The sequence below is a fragment of the Rhinatrema bivittatum genome, chromosome 1, assembly GCF_901001135.1.
Source record: "Rhinatrema bivittatum chromosome 1, aRhiBiv1.1, whole genome shotgun sequence".
Taxonomy (NCBI): Eukaryota; Metazoa; Chordata; class Amphibia; order Gymnophiona; family Rhinatrematidae; genus Rhinatrema; species Rhinatrema bivittatum.
The window spans coordinates 228658710-228681058 of record NC_042615.1 but is presented as its reverse complement, the minus strand read 5'-3'; the positions used below and the strand labels follow the sequence as shown (position 1 = coordinate 228681058).

Genomic DNA, 22349 nt, shown 5'->3' with positions numbered 1-22349 from the left:
GAAATGTACCTTCAAAGATAAACTCATCCAGCCAGCTTTGCTATCCAGACTGTCTGAATATGGGCCTCCAAAAAAAAAAATGCAAGCAGAACTAATAATGCCGGAGAATTAAAGGGTATGGGGGAGGCCTTGTGTCCTCGTGACCTGCAGATTATAAAGGGCATGGTTCCAGTTCCTATAGCCCTTGATTAGTTGATGGACTTGCGGATGATGTGTTGAGAGAGTTATAACGTTCTATACCAGTGGAGCTAGTAAAGTGGATATCTTTCAAAAGCTATTTTGTAAGGCATTTTTTTGAGGGATGAAGGCTTGCCTGCTGAAGGGCCGGGGCAGGATGAATCTTCAAGGCACAACAGGAAAAATGGTCAGGTGCTAAGCACAAATGCGGGTCTGTTTCCTTCAGACGCAGGAGAGTTGTCCTATCTGAGTGTTATACCCTGCGTAATGCAGGAGGTTTTAGTCTTTAGACTGCATATGGGAACTGGCTGTCTTTTCTGCATACTAATGTTTTGGTTTTTTTTAATCCCCCCCCCCCCCCCCAAATATATATATATAAACCATGCCAGTAGTGTCTGACAGAATCCTGTTTATGAAGTCAGGAAGAGGCCCTGTAACTTTGGGGCTCGTTAATCTTAGCTGTGGGGCAAATAATATTGGTTGAAGTACTGTCCAGCTAGCACAGTCAAAGCTGTTTTTATGGCAGCAGTGCCAGCTTGATTGCGCAAAATGTCATCTTGCATTCTTCCTGGCTTTAAATCTTGTCACAGATCTCCTTTATTTGACTGAAACATGCATAGTTTCCTGCGTTTTGGTTTTTTTTTTTTTTTTGTATTAAAAGGTATATAACGCTTATTATAGCCATACCTTTTGTTTTTTAAAGGTCTTCTGAAGTCTGCTCTTATTCCGGTCAGGGTCAGCAAAGCAGCATTCCTGTTCTAATTAGATGTATGAAGGTGGCAGTAACTGGGTAGGAGGAGCGTTCTGAAACTTTAAACACAGAATGCAGAGGAAATCAGAAGGGAAAAGGGGGGATCATACCCATAAGAACATAAGAAAATGCCATACTGGGTCAGACCAAGGATCCATCAAGCCCAGCATCCTGTTTCCAACAGTGGCCAATCCAGGCCATAAGAACCTGGCAAGTACCCAAAAACTAAGTCTATTCCATGTTACCATTGCTAATGGCAGTGGCTATTCTCTAAGTGAATTTAATAGCAGGTAATGGACTTCTCCTCCAAGAACGTATCCAATCCTTTTTTAAACACAGCTATACTAACTGCACTAACCACATCCTCTGGCAACAAATTCCAGAGTTTAATTGTGCGTTGAGTAAAAAAGAACTTTCTCCGATTAGTTTTAAATGTGCCCCATGCTAACTTCATGGAGTGCCCCCTAGTCTTTCTATTATCTGAAAGAGTAAATAACCGATTCACATCTACCCGTTCTAGACCTCTCATGATTTTAAACACCTCTATCATATCCCCCCTCAGTCGTCTTTTCTCCAAGCTGAAAAGTTCTACCCTCTTTAGTCTTTCCTCATAGGGGAGTTGTTCCATTCCCCTTATCATTTTGGTCGCCCTTCTCTGTACCTTCTCCATCGCAATTATATCTTTTTTGAGATGCTGCGACCAGAATTATACACAGTATTCAAGGTGCGGTCTCACTATGGAGCGATACAGAGGCATTATGACATTTTCCGTTTTATTCACCATTCCCTTTCTAATAATTCCCAACATTCTGTTTGCTTTTTTGACTGCCGCAGCACACTGTACCGACGATTTCAATGTGTTATCCACTATGACACCTAGATCTCTTTCTTGGGTTGTAGCACCTAATATGGAACCTAACATTGTGTAACTATAGCATGAGTTATTTTTCCCTATATGCATCACCTTGCACTTATCCACATTAAATTTCGTCTGCCATTTTGATGCCCAATTTTCCAGTCTCACAAGGTCTTCCTGCAATTTATCACAATCTGCTTGTGGTTTAACTACTCTGAACAATTTTGTGTCATCTGCAAATTTGATTATCTCACTCGTCGTATTTCTTTCCAGATCATTTATAAATATATTGAAAAGTAAGGGTCCCAATACCCACCTCGCCTGTTGGCACTGCCAGTTCAGCTCTGTTAGCTTTTTGCATTGCAGTTGCTGCTACGTCAGATCGTGAGCTTGATCTGCCACCTCACCTGGTCAACCCAAAGAGGCCGATCCGGAACTGGCTTTGCCCCATGGCATGCATGGAGCTGTGGTTCCCATTGCTCCAAAAAGTAGGGCTCCATTGCCATACACGCGATGACGCAAAACCAGGTCTGGCAGAGCCTGTCCCAGGTGAGCTGGAACCCTTACATATCATGCTAGTGGTTAAATCCTGACTAAGGACAGGGAAATACTGTGAAGTGTAGGAAGTGCGTAATTGAGATGTGTGGTAGTAGAGAATGCAGGATGAGCTTGGGTGTACTCAGTGGTTGTAGAGGGGGGATTGGACAATTCAGAGACAGAGGGCGGGGCTCAGTGTCTATATTTGGTAGCACAGCGGATTGGACAATACAGAGAGGGGGGCGGAGCTGGAGAATACAGGGAGAGAGAAGAATGGAGCTCAATTTCCATACAGAGTGAGGAGCAGCGCTGGAGAGTTCAGGGAGGGAGGGGCAGAGCTCAATTTACATACTGGCAATGCAGGTGTGGGGCAACTTTCATCTATTATATATATATACTAGCCGTTAAGCCCATAACAACGGGCTACATTAAAAAAAAATGTTTCTGTCCATTTTCAAACACAGCACCCTTCTACACCTTTTCTCGCTCATTCACTTCGGTCACTCATCCTCCTCCCCTCAGTCTTACTCACCCTCTGTCTCCTTCCCCTCACTCTCACTTCCCCCTCCCTCCCTTTCTCAGTCACTCCCCACCCTCTCTCAATCCAATCCCTCAATCTCATCCCGTCCAATCCCCTCTCAGCTCATCCACAACCCCTTCCCTCTCCCTCAGCCCTCCTCCCCTCACTCTTTTTCTGTTCTCCACAACTTCTTACCCTTCCCACTTACTCACATCCCTCTGTCTCCCACTCCCTCCCCCGCATTCTCCCTCCCCCGCATTCTCCCTCCCACTCATTCTACCTCCCACTCATTCTACCTCCCACTCATTCTACCTCCCACTCCCTCCCCCTCATTCTTCCTTCCACCTCTATTCTCCCTTCCACCTCTATTCTCCCTCCCACTCATTCTACCTCCCACTCCCTCCCCCTCATTCTTCCTTCCACCTCTATTCTCCCTCCCACTCCCTCTCACCTCCCCCCTCTATTCTCCCTCCCTCTCACCTTCCCCCCCTCCCCTCAGTCACTCCCCCTCTCTCAATCCCATCCCCTTCCCTCAGTCACTCCCCCTCTCTCAATCCCATCTCCTTCCCTCGGATGGCGCAGACGGAAGATCTCCTTGCCGCCGCCGCTACTGCTCCTCGCCGCCACTCCTTGTCACTGCCGCTACTGCTCCCAGCGCCATTTTTTTTTTGAGGCATGCTCCGCTCTGACCGACGTGCTCGCCCGCGCATGCGCGGTAGAGCTGCTCTTTGCTGCGCATTTGCAGCACGTCGGTCAGGGCTCCTTTATCTAGTAGATATATATATATATATATATATATAAAACCCTAATAAAGGAAAGTCAAAGGGAATGAAAGAGAAACAGGACCCTGAATAGAACCTTTGCTATGCCCTGATTTCAGTGCACATAGTTTCGGAGGTATTTTAAGGACAAACACAAAATATTGGTGGGATGGGACTATGTGTAATGTTTTGATGGTCGATTGTTTTTAAGTTGTTTTGTCATGTTCTTCCAAGAATTCAGTTAAATTGCTAGCTTCAAATAAGTCAAAATATTCCAATGAAATAAGCATGAATAATAAAGGGTAAGTATCATCATTTGCACGCAAGAAAAAAGGACCCTGGAGGAGTCCTTGGCAGTTTTGCTGAGTAGCCAGGAAGTGCCCTTGACAAGTTCGTAAACTGCAGGGTGCCAGAATGAATCCATTATTGACATCTAATTGCAAAGTAATTAGCTAAAAAAATTGTAGTTCCTTATTAGAAACAGCTGGAGAGGGGAAGACAGCATACTTACCACCTTAATTGTTTGTGACTTGAATCCTTCAGAAATTCTGCAGATTTGAGTGGAGGTAACACAATATATTTATTTATTTGTTGAGTTTTATCATTCGTTGAAGCCACCACAACGGTTTACAAGATTCAAAGTGTAATTTTCTTAACAATTGTGAATTAAGGTATAACAGGATACATATTAAACAAAAAGTTAATCTTTTATAGTCCAGAAGAAAATCATTTTTGAGTGAGGAGGGTTTGTTTGGTGCTGGTTGGAGACAAGTTATTTTTGTAGATTTGGTTGGTAGTTCCTTTGGGTGTTAGGATGTTGTGAAGTTTGAGAGTTAATGTAGACTTTGTAAAACAGCCACGTTTTTAGATCTTTTTTGAAAGTTTTGAGGTTAGGTTGGGTTCTCAAATCTTTTGGGAGGGAGTTCCATATTTTAGGGAAGGCAATGGAAAAAGCTCTTTCTCTGGTTGTTGTCAAGTGAGCATCTCTGATGGGGGGGGGTGGGGGGGACAGTTAAGCAGCCTGTGTTGTTTGAATGTAAGTTTCTTTGGGGATTCTGAGGGGTTATGTTTAGGCCAGTTTGACCTTGATGTTCATTGTTTAGTAATTTATGTATGATGGTCATGGATTTGTGTTCAATTTGGGCTTTAATTGGAAGCCAGTGTAGTGAAATCAGTATTGGCGTTATGTGGTCTTTCTTCTTTGTTCCTGTCAGAATTCTGGCTACTGAGTTTTGCAAAATCTGGAGAGGCTTGAGGATGGAAGGTGGTAATATATATAAATATATATATATAGCCTAAATGTTTGCCTTGAAATGATAGCCACTAGTAAGAAAACAGACTCCTCTAGGGGAAGGTGGCATTGCCCGGGTTTAGGAGGGGCCAGATGGTCTAAAAAAAAACAAAAAACAGTTCAGAAAATTGAGGCTTTCTAGTTTTCTGCAGTGCAGGGCTGACAAAAAAAAAAGTCTGCTTTTAATCACTTTTTTTTGGGGGGGGGGGGTGGTGGTGGTGGTAGGGGGAGGAGATCTCAGCAATTGTTTCAAGGTCAGATCAGTTAAATAGCAACAGCATTTTGCCTTCTGAAAGGGTTTTTCTTCTGTAAGTAGGTGTGATTATTGATAATAAGAGAAAAGGCCAAAGAAAAGTTGGGAGTTTACAAAGGGTGCTTTTGTGTCACATAAAATTGCATTTAAATGCTGTCAGAATCCGAGGGGGCACCACAGCTGTCCAGCCGAGGAGGAGGGAATTGTTTTCATAGTGCTAAGACTATTTATTTGATGCTTTCGAAATCCGAGGTGTTCACGTGTTTTTTCCTTGCCGGATAATAACTAACAGAAAGAAATGGGTGGCATGGTCACTCCGACAAGATTATGCTTTCTTTTTTTTTTTTGTAATTGGGGCTCTGGCAGTACGGTTTTTAGCACTAAAGAGGGAGGCAGATGATTTCAATGTGTGTGTGAGTTTTGTAGCAGCTGTGCCTGGTTGAACCTTAAAGCTGTCTGGTTTCTGACTATGATGGTGTTTGTGACACAAGTAGGTTGATGATTTTTTTTTTTTTTTTTTTTTTTTTTGCAGGGCTTGGTGCGTGTAAATTTACATTTAAAAGAAAAAACCAAACCTCCCAATGGGCACAGCCCCCTTGATAAGGTTTTCAAAATTAAAATGAAAAGGTGAATTCTGCTGCCTGTTCCCCCTGAATTGTATTAGATGGGTACAGTAGCGCAGACTGGGGTGAGATCGGCACCAGTCACAAAGCACTCTGGATGCTCTCTCCCTTATCCCAAGAGGATGAGTTCCCTTCCTCTTGCCGCTGGCCTCCTGGGAAGAAGCAACTGGTTCTTCTGTGGTGCTCTGGAGCAAGTGCTTTTTCCTTTAGAGTCGGCCTGCTTTCATTGCCGTCGCCTGGCGGTTCTTTGCTGCTTGCCTTAAGGGGATCTGCCTTAGAGCTCAGGAGGAAAGAGCCTGTTAAAAGAGTAATCTTTCTGCTCCTCGGGATATAATTTTCTTGAAAGCAGCCAGGCTTGCTAGGCCGGAGAACCCTCTTGGAGGCTTAAGTCCTGCTTGGAAGGCCCTTCTGAAGCCTTCTTTTGCATTACTGGACTCCTGCTTCTCCTTGCGTTACAGATGCTACTTTAGGTGGCTGTTTGCTCTGCTAGCGGGCCTTCTCTGGTGTTTTTTTTTTCTCTTTCCTGCAGTTCTGCCCAGAAAAGATGGCGCTGAGAACGGTGCCAGGCTTTTATTCTGGAGGCCAGCTCTGCCTTCCACACAAAGCAGGAGATTGCTCTTCCCTGCATCATAGGGAGAATAGGCGAGAGAGCTCTTGGTGAAGCTGTCTTTGCCGTAGATAATTTGATGGTAATTTGTACACAAGACTCTGGCAGACATTGTCATGCCCAATAAATTCCTGTCCATTCAGAACACACGATGCAGAAACAAGTTACTCTTCACTTTGTTACACAAAAGCTATTTGTCCACGTGGTGATGTCTGCTGACTGCCCAGCTTACTGCAGTGAAGCGGACATGAAACAAGTTCAGACTTTTGCCATTTAAGTAGAGGAGAGTGACTGGACCCGGAGGCAGCCAGCCCTTGCACCTCAGCTAGCACGGGACTATTTAGTACAGCGGGACGAAAAGAGAGAGCTCTCTGGGGCCTTTCCAAAACTGTAGTGAGACTAACGAGCGCTCCCATTCTCAGAAAAGTCAATCTGGCTCCCCCGTACTGTCCTGACGCGTTTCTCCCACCTCCTTTCTTGAGTGGAAGGTTCCACGATGTCTTTTCCTGTGGTGCTTCATGGCTGGTTACAGGCTACACAGAGCCCTCTGTCAGAGAGGTAGATGTTGGATTGTATGGGCAGGGCAGCCTACTTAAGGAACTATTCCCACTTGATAGAAACTGTGTTTATTTAGTCAAGGCAAGGCAGCTCCTAGAGTGATTAACCCCCCCAGACTGAACATGAAATGTGAGGACAGGCATGAACTGTCCACGAGGTTTGTCCTGTCAGTCCGGTTTCACTCCTGGTGCAGTGCCAAAGATCTCAGTTGATCTCTGGATTTCTCCCTCACTTCGTTGCAACAGGGAAACCTCTCGCTTCTTATCCCAAGAATTCCTTTACTGTTTCTGTTTCCGCCACCTCCAATGGGGGACTGTTCGTACAGTGTTTTCTAAGGTTGCTCTTGAGTTTGCTCCCCTGTCCTTCATGTGGTGATCTCTTATTCTAGACTATTCTTTCCTCTGAGAAAGGTTGGTTTCCTATGTCTGACTTATACGTTTTTGAGGTATTTGAAAATCTCTCTGTCATATACCTCATGGCCTCAGTATCCACGCTGAGGTCTTTAGAGCCTCATCTCATATGGCTTATGGTGCAGACGCTGAATATTTGTTTTGGCCTTTTTCTGGACAGCCTCCAGCCTGTCTATCCTTTTCACAGAGAGATCCTGAATACCGGTGTAGAAAGACCCCATTTTTTTTTTTAACACAACCTCTGGTAAAGCAGTAGACCAGGCTCAGTTATTTATGGATATTTTTATAGGATATTTATTCAGCCTCCTGTGTTTTGGATTGGAGATATAGTTGAAAGGGAAACTGGATTGTTATCTTTCTAAATGGCTAACCAGCGATATTAAAAAAAACCATATGCGGCCAGAATTTAGCCTCATAAGTCGAGGGCATTCTGGGGGTGGGCGGGAAGTATTTCGAGGAGGCGTGGAATTAGCCGCATAAATTATAAGGCTGTTTGTTGTTATCCGCTTAACTTATGTGGCTAACTCTGGTCACACTGTAGGGCTGTCCTAAAGTTAGCTGCGTAAACATATTCATATCTGCCAGGATTAAATAACTTAGCCTGATATGATTTATCCGCCGCTGAATATCCACCATGCCGCTGAATATCTGCATATAAGCCACTACTTAGCTGGATAAGTTATGTCTGGCTAAGTTAAATCTGCTTGTTGGCAGATCTAACTTAGCCAACCAGCTAAGTAGTGCCACCCCAATCTACCAATTGCCCACCCACAAATCGACCAAAAATGCTGTAAAATAAGCTCTTGTTCCCCATTTTAAGTTTAGCTCGTATCACCCGCATTTGCATACAGTTCATGTTACATTTAGTTCATTTACTTTCAGTTCATTTTACTCACATATATGAAGAGTTACATGTAAAGCATTTTAAACTAAGTTCTTGTTTCAATGTAAACCAATGTGATACTCACAGTGTATGTCGGTATATAAAATCGATAAATAAATAAAGAGATACTTGAATAAGTGACTTATCCAGCTATCTGGTAGCCGCTGAATATACGGATATTCAGCGGACCGCTAAATAGCTGGATAAGTCCTGCCAAAAAGCAGTGGCTTATACGCGGATTGGCTTATCCCCGCTATCGAGCGCTGAACACGCTTTGAATATCGGGCCCCAGGTGTTCACTTGTATCAGAGAGAACATTGCACAAGATCTTTACAATAATTATGTAGGATATATTTTGCTTATTTCATAGGCAATCAATAAGGGAGTCATTTTCAAAAGGACTTGTGTGCATAAAATGGTGCTTTATGCACAGAAGTGGCCTTTTACAAAATTGCCTGCCGGTTATGCGGGTAAACTAGTGCCCACACGTCCTGTTCCCATGTAAGTTTACACCTGAACTGCGCAGAGGTGTTCCTGGGGCTGGAACTGGGGTAGGATTTTGAACTTGCGCATATACTTGTAAAATTTGACTGTATTATGTAAATTTTCAGGAATCTTTTGTGTGCACCACATAGGTGTAGTTTGTGCGGGGTAGATCCAGCGGAATAATTTCCAAAGCGGACTTGGTGCACATTAGTCCAGGTTTTGAAGTTTGGAACAAGTCCATTTGCAGCATAAGTTATGCAGGGTGTTCTGAAAATGAACCTCCCCTGAGGAGCTGCAGTGACTTCGAAAGAAGAAACATCAAAAGCAATCAATTGTCGCTTATCCGCTGTTGAAATTTCAGTTGTATTTTGAATAGTAATATTTATGTATTCTTTTTTTTCCAGATTCTCCATCGTCAGGTGATGATGAAGACGATGACGAGGAATCAGAGGACACAAGTAAGGGCCAGTTTCTGGATAACACTCTACCCTCCCTATTCCACTGCATTGTCTTGCGGTGTTGTGATGGTTGAATGCAGAGACGCCAGCTTATTGCCCTATAGCATTTTCCATCCGGTCACACTATATTCAGACTTTGAGTATATTTCTCTGTTAGTGTGAGTTCGCTATATTTTTTTGATCCCACAGTTCCCTTCTCCTCTTCCTTTGGGCTTCCTGCAAAGTTAGAAGCCGGGCTGGATTCCAGTACCAAGCGTTTTTCTTTTACTAATTTCTGGGACTTCTCCCTTCACCCCTCCTGCCAACTTAACCTAGCCCATTGCAGCTTCAGTCCTTGGCCACGGACTATGCACCAGGATTTCTTCCAGAATCCTGCCGTCATGGGCCCCAAATTGGACCGGTAGGTGCTGCCATTGTATGCAAAGATTATAACGCCGCCCCCCCCCTCCCCCCAGGTTGTGAACGTTGCCTCTGCAGCCATCCCTAGCTGCCCCTCGGAGCAGAGAACCTGAACCAGTAATCAAACTCCGCTCCTCTGCACGAGCGCAGAGCCAGCAGGCCAGCCCCGACCATCTTTTTTAAAAGGCAAGCAGTAATGGTGCCACCTCCACCAACAATATATTTTTTTTTTGTGGGTTTCGGATGCTCGTTTGTTTATTCAGTCTCCTGATAGAACACAGTCTGACACCCTGGGCCCCTAACAAATTTTAAAGTCTTCAATGTTTTGCTTCACAGCTTAGCTTCCATGTTGTCGCATTAGTTGCTATTTTGTGCTAAGCAGACACAATTTCCTTAGTGGGGGTTCTGGGAGAGGTGGAATGGTGGGGGGAGGGGTGGAATACAAGTAATTAAAAAAAATAAAATAAATACAATAACCTGTTGGTTTGCCATAATAATGTTGAGCTTCACCTGGGGATTCTGCAGCCTGTGGCACTCCTTATTTAAGAATTCTGTCGCAGATTGCTTGCCACGCATGTGTAAAGCATTTCTTAGAAAATGGGATTCAGCCTCGGACATTTTTTAAAAATTGCAACAAAAGGACTAATTTAGGTAGATGGGTAAGGCTGTGCCTTGTGAGATGAGTGAATTTGCCTAGATTTAGCATGACAGGCCTCTTCAGCTACTAGAAGGTATGCTAAGCATGGGAGTGGGGCGCTGTGTGCTCTCTTATTGACTTAATATTCTTGCCTTGGTTTTCGTTGCTGTTTTGTTGGGTTTTTTTGTTTTCCCTGCCTGAATAGCTTATTTGTTTCCTACTTTAATCGCGTCATTCGTTCCGTAAATAAATTCTCAAATCGGCATTGTTTTAATTCTTGCTGTAAAAGTGTAATACATGATTAGCCCATACTAATCCTTGTGTGTCTTGATACTTTGAAATCCATAGTTTAGTTGGTGCCGGTAAATAGAGTATTTTACTTGGTTCTAATTCTTGGCCTCTTATCTGTCTGCATTGTGAAGGAGGTGAAGTGGGGAAGAGGGATTATTGGTTTGTTTTCCTTGTGTGTTAGTTTAATCCTCACTCTTCCATTTTTCTTGTTGTTTTCAAGGGTGAATGAGAGACTGGGGAGGACAGAGCAGGACAAAAAATAGGAGTATGCTGGGAAATCTAAAAATGACCAAAAGCTAGTAAGGATGTCGTCTGGTTAAATAACTAGGATGTCTAAATTTGCCTTTGCTTCAGAAATGGGGGATACCTGTCTCCAGTCCTCAAGGTCCACAAATAAATTTGGTTTTCAAGATATCTAAAATAAGTAAAGTCTACTCCAGTCCTCCAAACAGTCAGTGTCATTGGAGTTATACTTTCTAGAAAATCCTTGGGGTGGCTCTGAGTTTTTGCACTTCCCCCACTGAGATAGCCAGCCTGTTGACCAGTCGTAGAAAATGAACTGGTATGAACATTTCTCTTAACTGGGTCTTTAGAACAAATGCATTCCAGTATATTTGATGCAGATTGATTGTGGATTTCCTGAAAAATAAGCCTGTTTGGATCTTCTGGCTCATAGTTATGTACTCTTGATCTTGACCAGAGGCACCAAGCTCCATTCCTTAAGGGCAAACAGGTCTGGTTTTTAGGCTGTCAACATTGAGTGTTCATGAGAGAGATTTGCATGTGTTTGGTCCATGAACTAAGTTAATTTACATAATTCGGTTACCCTGAAAATTAGACCTGTATGCAGCTCTCTGAGGACTAGTATTGTTCGTCCCCAACCTAAATGGTCCTGGATTTTATGGTGTTACACAGCTGTCAGAACTACTGAGGCTGTTGCCTGAACATCTGGACACCTATTCTGTGCCTGAAAGTTTGTTGGATGGTACCTGGTCACCAATGACCTGTTGACATCAACCCAGTTGGTTTCTGGTATTTTTATTCTACCTGGCTACCCTATGACCTTCACTATATTCCTTTGTGCCTCTTCTCTTGTGAAAGAGAAGGGTGGGTTGGTCTACAATGCTGCAACCTCTTAATCTTGTTTCTACTACTTTCCTCTGTATCTGTCCCAAGCGTGCTTGAATTCTGTTTCGGCACTGGCTTCTAAATCCATTACCTCTGATGGTAGGTTGTTCCAGGCATCTGCCACTCTCTCAGTAAAGAAGTATTTTCTCACGTTTCCTCTGAAGCTTCCTCCCTGCAACTTCAGATCATGACCTCTTGTACTTGAATTTCCTGTTTTTATAGAAAGTTTCACCTTCTCACACTTTTGTTAAAGCTTGTCAACTATCTGAATGTCATGCTTCCCTTTCCCTTGTTTTCTCTAGTCAGTACGTTTTGAATGCCTTAAGCCTTTTTTTTGTAGGGTTTGTGTTGCAGGTTTTGTATCATTTTCTTTCTCACACCTAGTGGTGGTGAATAACTTCCATGCTGAAAACTGAAGGTCGCAGGCACTCTTCCACCAAAGCGAGCAAAGCCAGACATTCTCAGATGTTTAGCAGCACTGTCTGATATTCCAGGGCGACTTTACAATGACCTGGCAATAGGAAGTTTTACTGAACCTCTTGAGAAGCTATTTTTAGGACAAAAAGCAAAATAACATAGCGTCTGATGGCAGATGAAGGCCACAGTGCCCATTCAGTCTGCCCGCGGGCCGGGCTTGATCTTTGACTTTACCTTAGTAGTAAGAAGCCTTTTCAAGTTTTCAGGATATCCAGAATGAATATGCATGAGATATATTTGCATACATTGGAGACCCAGTAAATATGAATTTATCTTGTGTATTCATTATGGATATTTATCCTAAAAACCTGACTGGTCGTGGGATCATGAGGACAGGTTTGGGAGCCACTGCCCTAGAATGTATCCTGCCCCTGCATCAAAATGGCCTTTTATATTGCTTGAAAAAATGGTTATGCAACTGCCCTTTTTCTTACAGAGTTGATCTTTCTACATTTTAAAAAAAAAGAGAAACAAAATGGTAGAGCCAGTACAAATTGTAATTGGCCTATTCAGTACCTCAGCTATTCATTTCTCTGTTTTATTTTTCTGTCTATAAAGCAAAACAGTATTATTCATTTTTCCTGTATCTTTATTTGGAGACCCTGCTGCCTGGCCTGAATAAGTTTACAGGGCAGCCAATTAAATCAGACTATGTACTGTCTATGGTGTCAGCTGAGCAAATTACAGCACATAATTACAGCCAATCCTGTTTGCTGTGGGATTGCATGGCACACTCTAATTGTTAAATGAGCTCAGTTTTGCTGTTAATTATCCTACATTGACTGAGATTTATAATTGGTCTTTCAGTATAGTCAACAAATGCGCCAGAGGAAGGGACGTTACTAGCCCCAAAAGTTTGAATTTGTAAACGTGTGGAAGTCTTATAATACTACAGTCTCTACCAAAATAGTTCATTTCTGTGAACTATTTTATACATGAAAGAATCTAGTCACTAGTTACTTTTCAGCATGAGATAGTCACACACTGATAAGAAACCTTCTGTTTTCACCAAGGTGTATCTTACTTTTGAATCCTTTTTTTTTCTAAAGAAAGAGGAATACAAGGAGTCTCTTAGCGCCCTGATGCAAATTCTCACTATTGAATAACGAAAATCCAGAGCTTTATAACTTCCTATTAGTAATCGTGGTGTTTGGCAAATAATACTCATTCAGCGATTGCCCGTTAGAACAGTAGGACATAGTTGCCATTACATGCCTGGCAGTTCAGGAGTGTTCTCAAGATGATAAACAAGGACATGATGTGTGACGTCACAATTTACTGAGTTCTATTCTGAGATTTCCAGCGACGGTTAGGAGATTGACATCTGACATCATTACTCGATGCTGTATTGTGGAATAGTTGGGAGAGAGGGGGCCAGGGTGCAGGAAAGCATGGAGCAGGTCTGTTAAATGGATTCCTTGAGTTACGTTCGCATACTCTCTCACCATTCTTTATTGGCATCTTCCCTGTAAGAGGGTGATGTTCTTTGCTGGAATAGATCTGAGGCATCATCAGAAAAAATGGGCCCAGAAGTAGGACAGACTTAGGTTTAAAGAACATTCAGACTGTTAGCACTCACGTAGATCCTGTCTGCCTTTCCTTCTTCCCATTACCCCACTGCTCCCTTGATATTTACCTGAAACACGTTCTCCTGTCTCACCTTAATGCATAACCAGTTAGGTTTGGGCTAATCTATTCCCATCCTCAGGAGCCACAAATAATTGTTCATTGATATATTTATATGCATTTGGTCTAGCTGTGCATTTCATCTACATTTTTTGGTTAGACTGAAAATCAAAACTTGTTTGTAACCCTCAAAGATCAGAGTTCCTACCATTAGGTTAATTTGAAAGAGGTCCAGAAGTTCATGAAGTCCAGCCTTCTTTGAGTTGCTTGATGACAGTCTTTTCATGGCGAGTGAAAGGCAGGACAAATGCACATTTTTGTCGCCATCTCACCTGTATAGTGAAATGGGATGCTTATCTGACACCTAAATCTGATCCCTTAAGTCTTTGGATCTGCAGTGTTTCCTTTCCAGAGTCTTAATTCATCATGCAAAAAAATCTGATAAATTTGTTTGAGTGCCTAGAGAACTGGATCAAGAATGTATGGTATACTTGGATTTCAGCAACACTTTTGTTACTATCCCACATAGGAGGCTCATAAATAAACTGAACAGCCTGGGGGATGGGCATGAAGGTGGTGGACTGGATTAGAAACAGTTTGAGTGAGATAAAACAGAAGGTAACGGTTAATGGAATTAAACCCAGAGGAGTCTAGTGGAGTTCCTCAGGGTTTAGTCTTGGGGCTGGCTCTGTTCAGTATCTTTGATATTGCAGAGAAGCTAGAAGGAAAAGTTTGCCTTAAGATTGGTGTCTAGAAGAGACACCCCTAAAGGATTAAACAAAATGAGATTGGATCCAAGAAAACTTGGGAGTGGTCAAGTGATTTTTTCATACTGGAATTTGCCAGGGTTTTCCTGGTGACCTGGACGGGCCACTGTCAAGACAGGATGCTGTGTTCAATGGACCATTGGTTTGACCCAGCATGGCATTTCTTATGTTTTTATTGGCAGTTAAGATTCTGTGCAAAAAAATGCAAGGTCATGCATTTGGAGCACAGAAATCCAAGGTCTGGGTACACGATGTGGGCAGATGGGGGAGAGGGGGCATTGATATTAATGTACACTGACAGACCTTGGAGTGATTGTGTCTGATGACCTAGATATAGTAAAACAATGTTATAAGAGCCAAAGGGCTGCTAGTGTGCGTAGGGAGAGGTGTAACAGTAGAAAAAAGGAGCTGGTAACGCCTCTGTACAGACCTCACCTCGAATATTGTCCCCAGCTCTGGAGGCCATATCTGTGAAAACATTGAAAGACTGGAGGCAGTCCAGAGAGGAGCTACACCAAAAGCCATATAAGACTAGACTGAAAGACCTAAATATGTATTCTTGAGGGAAGAAGAGGGATGGGGGGGATATGATGGAGAAATTCAAATATTTTCAAGGTATAAATAATGCATAAGAAGCTAACATTTTTATTCAGAGAAAAGAACATGGGGCTCCAAAGAGATAGAGCAACATTAGAAAATATTTATTCATGGAAAGGGTGTGATGGGCATGGAACAGGCTCCCAAGCAAAGGGTAGAGACAGAAATAGTAACTGAGTAAGAAAGCATGGCATAAACACAGAGGATCCCCACATTCTACAAGTGAAGGACAGTCAGAGATCAACTAGAGCCTATAGGTATGCACCAGAAATGAAACTGGTCAGACTAGATGGGCCTTATGGTGTCATTTTTCTATGTTTCTATGCCCACTGATCTTTTTTGCTTCCAACACTTGCCCAGTGTTGTGTAGTAGCCATGTATGACCATCTTTGTACCACTGACCTCATGGTAAGGGAGAATTTAGGTTCTGGTGCCCACTGTAGTATGTGGATTGGTATTAAATTCTGATCTGAGCTAAACTGAATTGTACTAGCAAATTCAACTTCAGGCAATCTGACTTAAAAGGATGAGAGATAATGTGAAGGAGCCCTACAGGGATTCCAAAGACTGAAGGATGCAAAGTAAGTTTGGTCAAGATTAAAAGGGAACATTGAGAAATCAATTAATTCTCGTGCGTTAGCAAGTTAAAAGTTGAGTGATTCAGATATGCGGTAATGGAAAGAGTAAAAGCAAAGACATTAGCATTCTAAAAATGCAAAAATCCACTGGCTAAATTATGAAGAAAATTAAAGGGAATCAACAAGGGTGGTTAGAAGAGCAGAGGCACAAGTGGAGGAGAAAATTGTCCAGTCAGTTAAAAGGAGATAAATTATTTTCTTAAATATATAAAAGAGTTAGAAAAACCAATGGAAGAATAGGTAAGATAAAGAGAGAACATGGGATTCACAAAGAAGAGGACTAGCAAATGATAGGTACCTTAAAGAAGTTATTTTCTTCAGTACTTACAGAAGAAGGGGAAGGCAGTGATCTAAGGTGGGAAATGGCATTGATAAATGTGAAATAATTGCAAAGCAAATTATTGAGGAGGTACTTGAAGTACTTACGAAATGAATCAGTAAGGCCATGGGACCCAGAATACTAAATGACCTCAATGTGCTCACAATGCACCTTGGGTCTCTTCACATTTATCCTTGAAAACTAGCAAGATTCCGGAGGACTGCTAGAGTGGATGTGGTCCTGCTACATGAGCGGGGACAGGAAGGAGGTTTGGTAGTTATAGACCCGTTACACTAACATTTGTAATCAAAACTATGGAAGCGCTGCTAAAGAAAAGAGTGTGCCACCTTGAAATAAGGTACAGAACCTCATGCAACATGGTTTCACAAAGGGAAGATCTTGTCAGAAAAACCTGATAGAAATCTTTAGTGAGGTTACAGAAATGATGGATCAGAAAGGTGAGGTGCAGCAGACGATGCCTATCTGAACATCAATAAAGATTTTGGCACCATTCTGCATAGAAGATTGGTAAGCAAGCTGGACATCGTGAGAGGAGGCCAAACAGTTGTAAATTGGGTGAGGCAGTAGTTTAGTAGAAGGATCCAGAGGTTGGTGGTCAATGGAGTTCATCTTGGTGAAAGCAGAGTGGTCAGTTGGCTGTTCCAGGGTTCGTTTCTGAGAGAGTTTCATTATCTTTAAGAGTGAAATTGCTGAGGAAGTGGAGGGGAAAATATGCCTGTTTCCAGATAGTACTAAAATCTGTAACAGTGGACATGTCAGACGGTGTAAAAAGGAAACTTGAAAAACAAAGAATGGTCAAGGGTTTGGAAAATGGATTTCACAATCCATGGACGCAATCCATTAGCAGCATATCAGAGGGACAAGAACTGTAAATTGTCAAACATGAAAGAGAACTGGGAGTAATCAGCTCAGATGGCATCAAGGTAGTCAATCAATGTAATAAAGCAACTGGAAAAACTAACAGTATGCTTGGATGCATAAATGAAAATATTAGCAGGAAAAGGGAGGTAATATTTCCTCTGTATAGGGCACTTATAAGGTCCAATCTTGAGTACTATGTTCAGTTCTAGAGACCACACCTTCGTAAGAACTTTGAGAGGCTGGAAATAGCTCAAAGAGAAGCTACCAGAATGATGCAAGACCTGCCAAGAAAGGCTTAAGGCACAAAGAAAGAATAAGGGAAACATAATGGAAACTTCTAAATATTTGTAAGGCTTTAATAAACCATCTTCCATGGTAAAGAAAATTCAAGGACAAGTGGTTGTTATGACATTGCATGTTGATGTAATTTGTACCCTGGTATCGCAGTGCCCCATTGGTTATCTTCCTTCCATCAGAATATACAACTTTGTCAGGAGTGTGGTGGATACTTGAAATAGTTTAACTGTAGAGGATCATGGCAGCCAAAACTGGTGACACAAAATAAGCAGACTAGAGACAGACATAAGGCTTGGCAGAAGAGCAGGTAATACTGCAGGGGGGCTGATAGGGAAAGAAGTGGGCTTCAGTGTTTGCCACATTAGGCAGGGCCTTGGCCCTGGTTCTGTGGTACAGAAGCAACAAAATGAAATGAAATATATGAAATTTGAAGGACTAAGAGAAAAAAAACACACTAATGGACAGATTGTTGAGGTACAACTGTATTGGGCTTGGTTAAATCTAATGGTTATCAGTAGGGCTGCGTTAAGCTGCCATGGTTAACTACCCTGGGTATCCTGCTTGAAACAGCAGTGGTACGGCTGCATCAGGCTTCCAAGAAGGCTGGAGTAATCTGCAAGGAGAGCCCATGGTTAAAACCCAAACACGAATGAACATGGGTAGCTTGAGCGATGTGGTCTGTAGTTTTAGTGGCTATATGGCTATTACAAAACTTGCTGGTAAGAAATGGAAGTGGGCCTGTATGATGAACTAAGTAAGGGACTATGAGAATCAATGAAGAAGACAGCCTAGAAGAGTCTACCAGCAGAGGTGGTGCAGGCCAGCACTTGTAATTCAGTCTGGACTTGCTTGGGTTACATGTGGAAGGCAGGGATAGGAACAGGATTGAGAAGTTTGAATAAACCTAATGGCACAGTAAACCATGTGGTAGCCGCATTGCTACCAGCAGGCCAGATCACCCCAGAAACCAACCGGGTCTGTGCCAGTAGATTGGTGAAGGCCAGCTACTATCTGGCAAGGTTTATAAGGAAAAAAACAAGGGAAGCAGATAAAGAAAGCATCTGTGAGTAACCCTGCAGGTCATGGGGTCGTCTAGCTAACACCAGCAGGCTACAACTCCCAAGAAACCAACCTGGCTGGTGCCGACGAGTACTGTTCAGCAAGTTCACATGGACCCAGATGGCCGGATATTCAGGCAGTGGCCTCACTGGTTTTGGTGTCTTCTTGGTTTGTTTTAGGGTTAGAGGTGACATATGGGAGGGGCTGATGGGTGTTGGATTGAATGTGGGAACTTATATACTCAATCTACCTAGAATGGTGGCTAACCAAAGAGGAAGACTTGGATAAGAAGCAGTATCCACCAAGCAGTCAGGCTTCTTTTGAGTGGCATCTGGAATATATCAAGGGACTTTCGTTTTTGTTTTTTAATTTTTAAAATTTTCCCCAGGAATTTATCGGGGTTTATTATGACGAGAACAAAAAATGATTGAAAATCAGTGGAAAAACGTGACTCATTATTTTTCTGTGTAAATATCAGAGTTTGTTTTGGTGGACAGAAGCCAGGACAATAATAATCAGATTCTCTCTCTCAGCGGTATCCCTATCTCTCCTCCATCCCCTGCTTTGCATGTCCCTTTCTCTCCCCCCACACCCCCAAAGATAATCTCCCTCTTTCCTCCTCCCCCCCCCCCCCCCCCATTGCAACAGCATTCATCCTTCCTAGTGATGGCTTCAGGTATCTACTTTCCCCTTCTGCAGGGTTGCGCTACTTGTTTTTTGCGGGGCCAGTGCCTCTGGTGGGCGTGGCCCACTTCAGATGCTGCATGGGTGGCACCGAGCAGCAGGCACCGTGGCTTCGTGAGTGGAGGGAGAGGTAAGATTTAAATGCCACATCAGCAGCACTGGAAGCCAGCGCGTTGCCCACACTGGCTTCCAGCTTTTGCTGGAGGCCTTGAGACGCTGAATCTGCCCTAAAATTATGGTGAAAATCAGTTTAAACAGATTGTCACTTTTGGAAAAATCTGGGAATTTATGGGTGAAAAGTCGGTTTAAAGTGAAAATGGAGGACCCTAAATATATTCTTGGCGGAGCAAACAGGACATTTGGTCTTTTCTTGCCATCATCTTTTACTACGTAAAGTGTTCCATAACTTCTCTGAACTCATGGTCCTCTTTTCTGCAGTTCTTTCCTAGATAAGGGAAGTACAAATTTTCAAGTTCCTAAGGTTAATTCTTCTTTTTTTTTATGCTAATTGAGAAATGGTTTTGCCGTTTTTATATCCAGAGCCCAAGAATCCTAAAGAGGTAAAGTTGTCTGGATCTCAAAACGGCATTAAAGTATTACCTGGAAAACAAGTAATCGTCTTGTACAGTGCTGCTTAGAAGGCTCTACCAGGTTCTAACACTTCCACTGTCAGACGGATTAGATCTTTTTTAACTGAGTCATACAAGAAAGTCCATAGAACTCCTCTTGAGTTTCTGCCAAGCACCGTCAACTAGCGTAGTGTCTACTTTCCACAAGGAGAATGTTTGTTCATGCCTTCATAGAAGAGAGATTCAAAGCAGCAAGCTTCACAAAACACTCCAGTATTTTGGAGGAGAGTTCTCTCAGCTACTGCAAATCCCAGTACACAGTACTGCCATGCCACGTCGGACAGGCCATGGGCTGCCGGGTGGGAATGTGCCTTATCGTCTGTTTCTGTTCTATTAAACCACTCAAATCCAATGTTTTGCATAGGCTGCTGATTTGGACTGCATAGACCGACATCTGATTCTGAAGAACACTTTGAGATGTCCATTTTACAGGGAGCTGGAAAATGCTCAGGCTTAGCAGGGAAAGGAGTGCTGCGGGGGGAGGAGGAGGAGGGGGTGGGGGCAGGAAGGGAAGTGCTGCTGTGAAGCAGCCTCTGGTTTGAAGCTGCTGGTCTCAATTACTCTCACTCCCCAGAAGCATCCCAGGGTCCTGAGTGCTGTAGAAGTTAATGGAACAGGCACTAAGGATAAGGAAGATTCCCCATCCCAGAACCGGTTTGAAATGTTCTGGGAGGTTCAATAGCAGTGTGGACAGTAACTGGAGGGAAAGCTTAACTGAACTAAAGTACTTGCAGAGAGAGCAGCAGCATTTTCAGCGGACTGGTTTTATTCTCAGGAGATGAATAATACAGCAAGAACTGCCTAAATCAGTTCTATATTTTTCAGGCAGAGCAGTGTGGACATATGGAACCACTGCTGCAGGGAAGCCGAAGGGCTGAAAGTCTTCAAACAGTACAGGGCGCAGACAGCTAGGGACGGCGGGGAAGATGGGATTACTCACAACGGGATTTTTCTTGAAGAGCCTTCCTAGGTGTCTACCACAGAGAGAGATTTACTGCAAGCCGCCGCTGAATCTTGGATTGTTGACATGAAATTTGAACGTGATTCTCTCCAAGAGCCAGATTTAAGGATTGCGCCAAAATCCTACACAGTTATTTGCAAGTCTTTTTTTTTTTTTTAAACATGCCTGATTTTTTTTTTTTTCCACTTTGGCACAAGCATTTGTCTAGTGCCAAATGCATGCCTTTGGAAAAACTTGGGCGCTATTTCAGAATTGCTTGGCGTTTTTACAGGGTGGTTTTTTTTTTGTTTTTTTTTTTGCATAAACCTTAAATGTGGTGCAAATATAAACTCCTTACACATGCAACATAATGTTGTGGGGCTTTTTTGTTATGTTTTGCCTGGTCCTTAAAGCTGACCTTAAATTGATTTTTAGTTTTAAGAGTCAACCATCCTTTGGTAATAGAGGGGTTAAGACTGATTCTGGCTCTCTCTTCATCGATGATGCAATAAAAACAACTGAAAGACTGTTATTTTATGATGTGTGTTTAGTGGGATTTTTCTCTTCCCCGCTAGTGAAACTGATGTTGTTGTAATAAATGCAGTCTCTCTTCACTGAAGTCTCTTCCCTGGCTAAAGAGCAGAGTCCTGCTGTAGATTTATTGGATGTTCTGACTTGTGATATCTTTTCCCGGGCCAAGATAAACATTGTATAGTGCCACTATGATACATTAGCTTGCAGAGCTTCCCATATAACCCTTCTTTAAAGGATTTTTTTTCTTCTTCTTTTCAATACTTAATGTATTAACCGATTCCTTTTGAAAAATTGTGTTTTGAAGTTTATTGGAACACAGGGAAGAATTTTACTTATTCATTTCATCTGTGATGAATTTCACATAGATGTCTGGATGTAACCAAGTGTCTAATTGTCAGCTGGATTTCTAAGTGGAATATTATGTTGTCTGGTTTAGCTTTTCTTTTTTTTTTTTTTTGACTCAAGGTACACATTTATTTGTTCAACGTGTGAGGATTCAGCCAGGCCTGACAGCAGATGCTTTTTCAATATTGAGCAGGTGCAGGGAATGCCTAGGTTCATCCTCTGAACCTCGCTATCAGGTATCCTGTCTTTTCCGTGAGGCCTAGCCCAAGGCAACCAGCCAATTATTTTTTTGCAGGCACTATTGTAGTTATGGTAGATTTCAAGTTCCTTTAATTATTAAAGTGTCTTCCCTGCCCCAATTTAAAGCTGTCCTTTTTTCTGATCTCTTGTTAAGTAGTCTAGTTAATGTTCCTTAATCTCTTGCAGTAGAGTATGTGGTAATCAAGACCCAGAAAATCAGAAAGTATTAAAACGAGCAAAAGCCTAGAACTTCGAGTCTTCCAGAATGTCTTGAAATGGTTGGCTTCTCAAAGAGCACTGGGAATCTCTTGGCAAGCTAAAAACTAGACGATATATTTTCCAACAGACGGCCAGTTCTGGTCCTGAAACTGGGTATTATTTGGGAGTGTAATATTACCTGGTGAAGTGCAATAATGTGGTATTTACTTTGTCATTGGACAGAACATGACACAGTCCATTAGATCAGCTCCAGCGGTGATTAATTGCTTGGCTTTTTCAGGTAATTGCAGGGAGTTGTTGATTCTGTAAATCTGAAGCAAGTTGTCTCCATGAAATAGAATATATGCCCTTTGAGAAGGGTGCCATATAAGAGCTGTAAATTAAATAAAATGAAATAAAGTCACAGATGGGGAAGCAGAGCCAAGAAATAATCGTTCACATGCTGGAAGGTGTAAAATACAAACATTTTT

General features: G+C 42.5%; 1 protein-coding gene across 7 annotated transcripts in view; it reads left to right on the top strand.

The window, feature by feature from the left end:
* Nucleotides 1-22349, top strand: part of FGFR3 (fibroblast growth factor receptor 3) — a 139784-nt gene that overhangs the window by 38962 nt on the left and 78473 nt on the right. For all 7 annotated transcript variants that reach the window (XM_029592590.1, XM_029592610.1, XM_029592608.1 and 4 more), the window contains one exon: nt 9118-9171. In XM_029592590.1, the coding sequence (XP_029448450.1) occupies nt 9118-9171 (54 nt within the window). The remainder of the gene's footprint in view (nt 1-9117; nt 9172-22349) is intronic.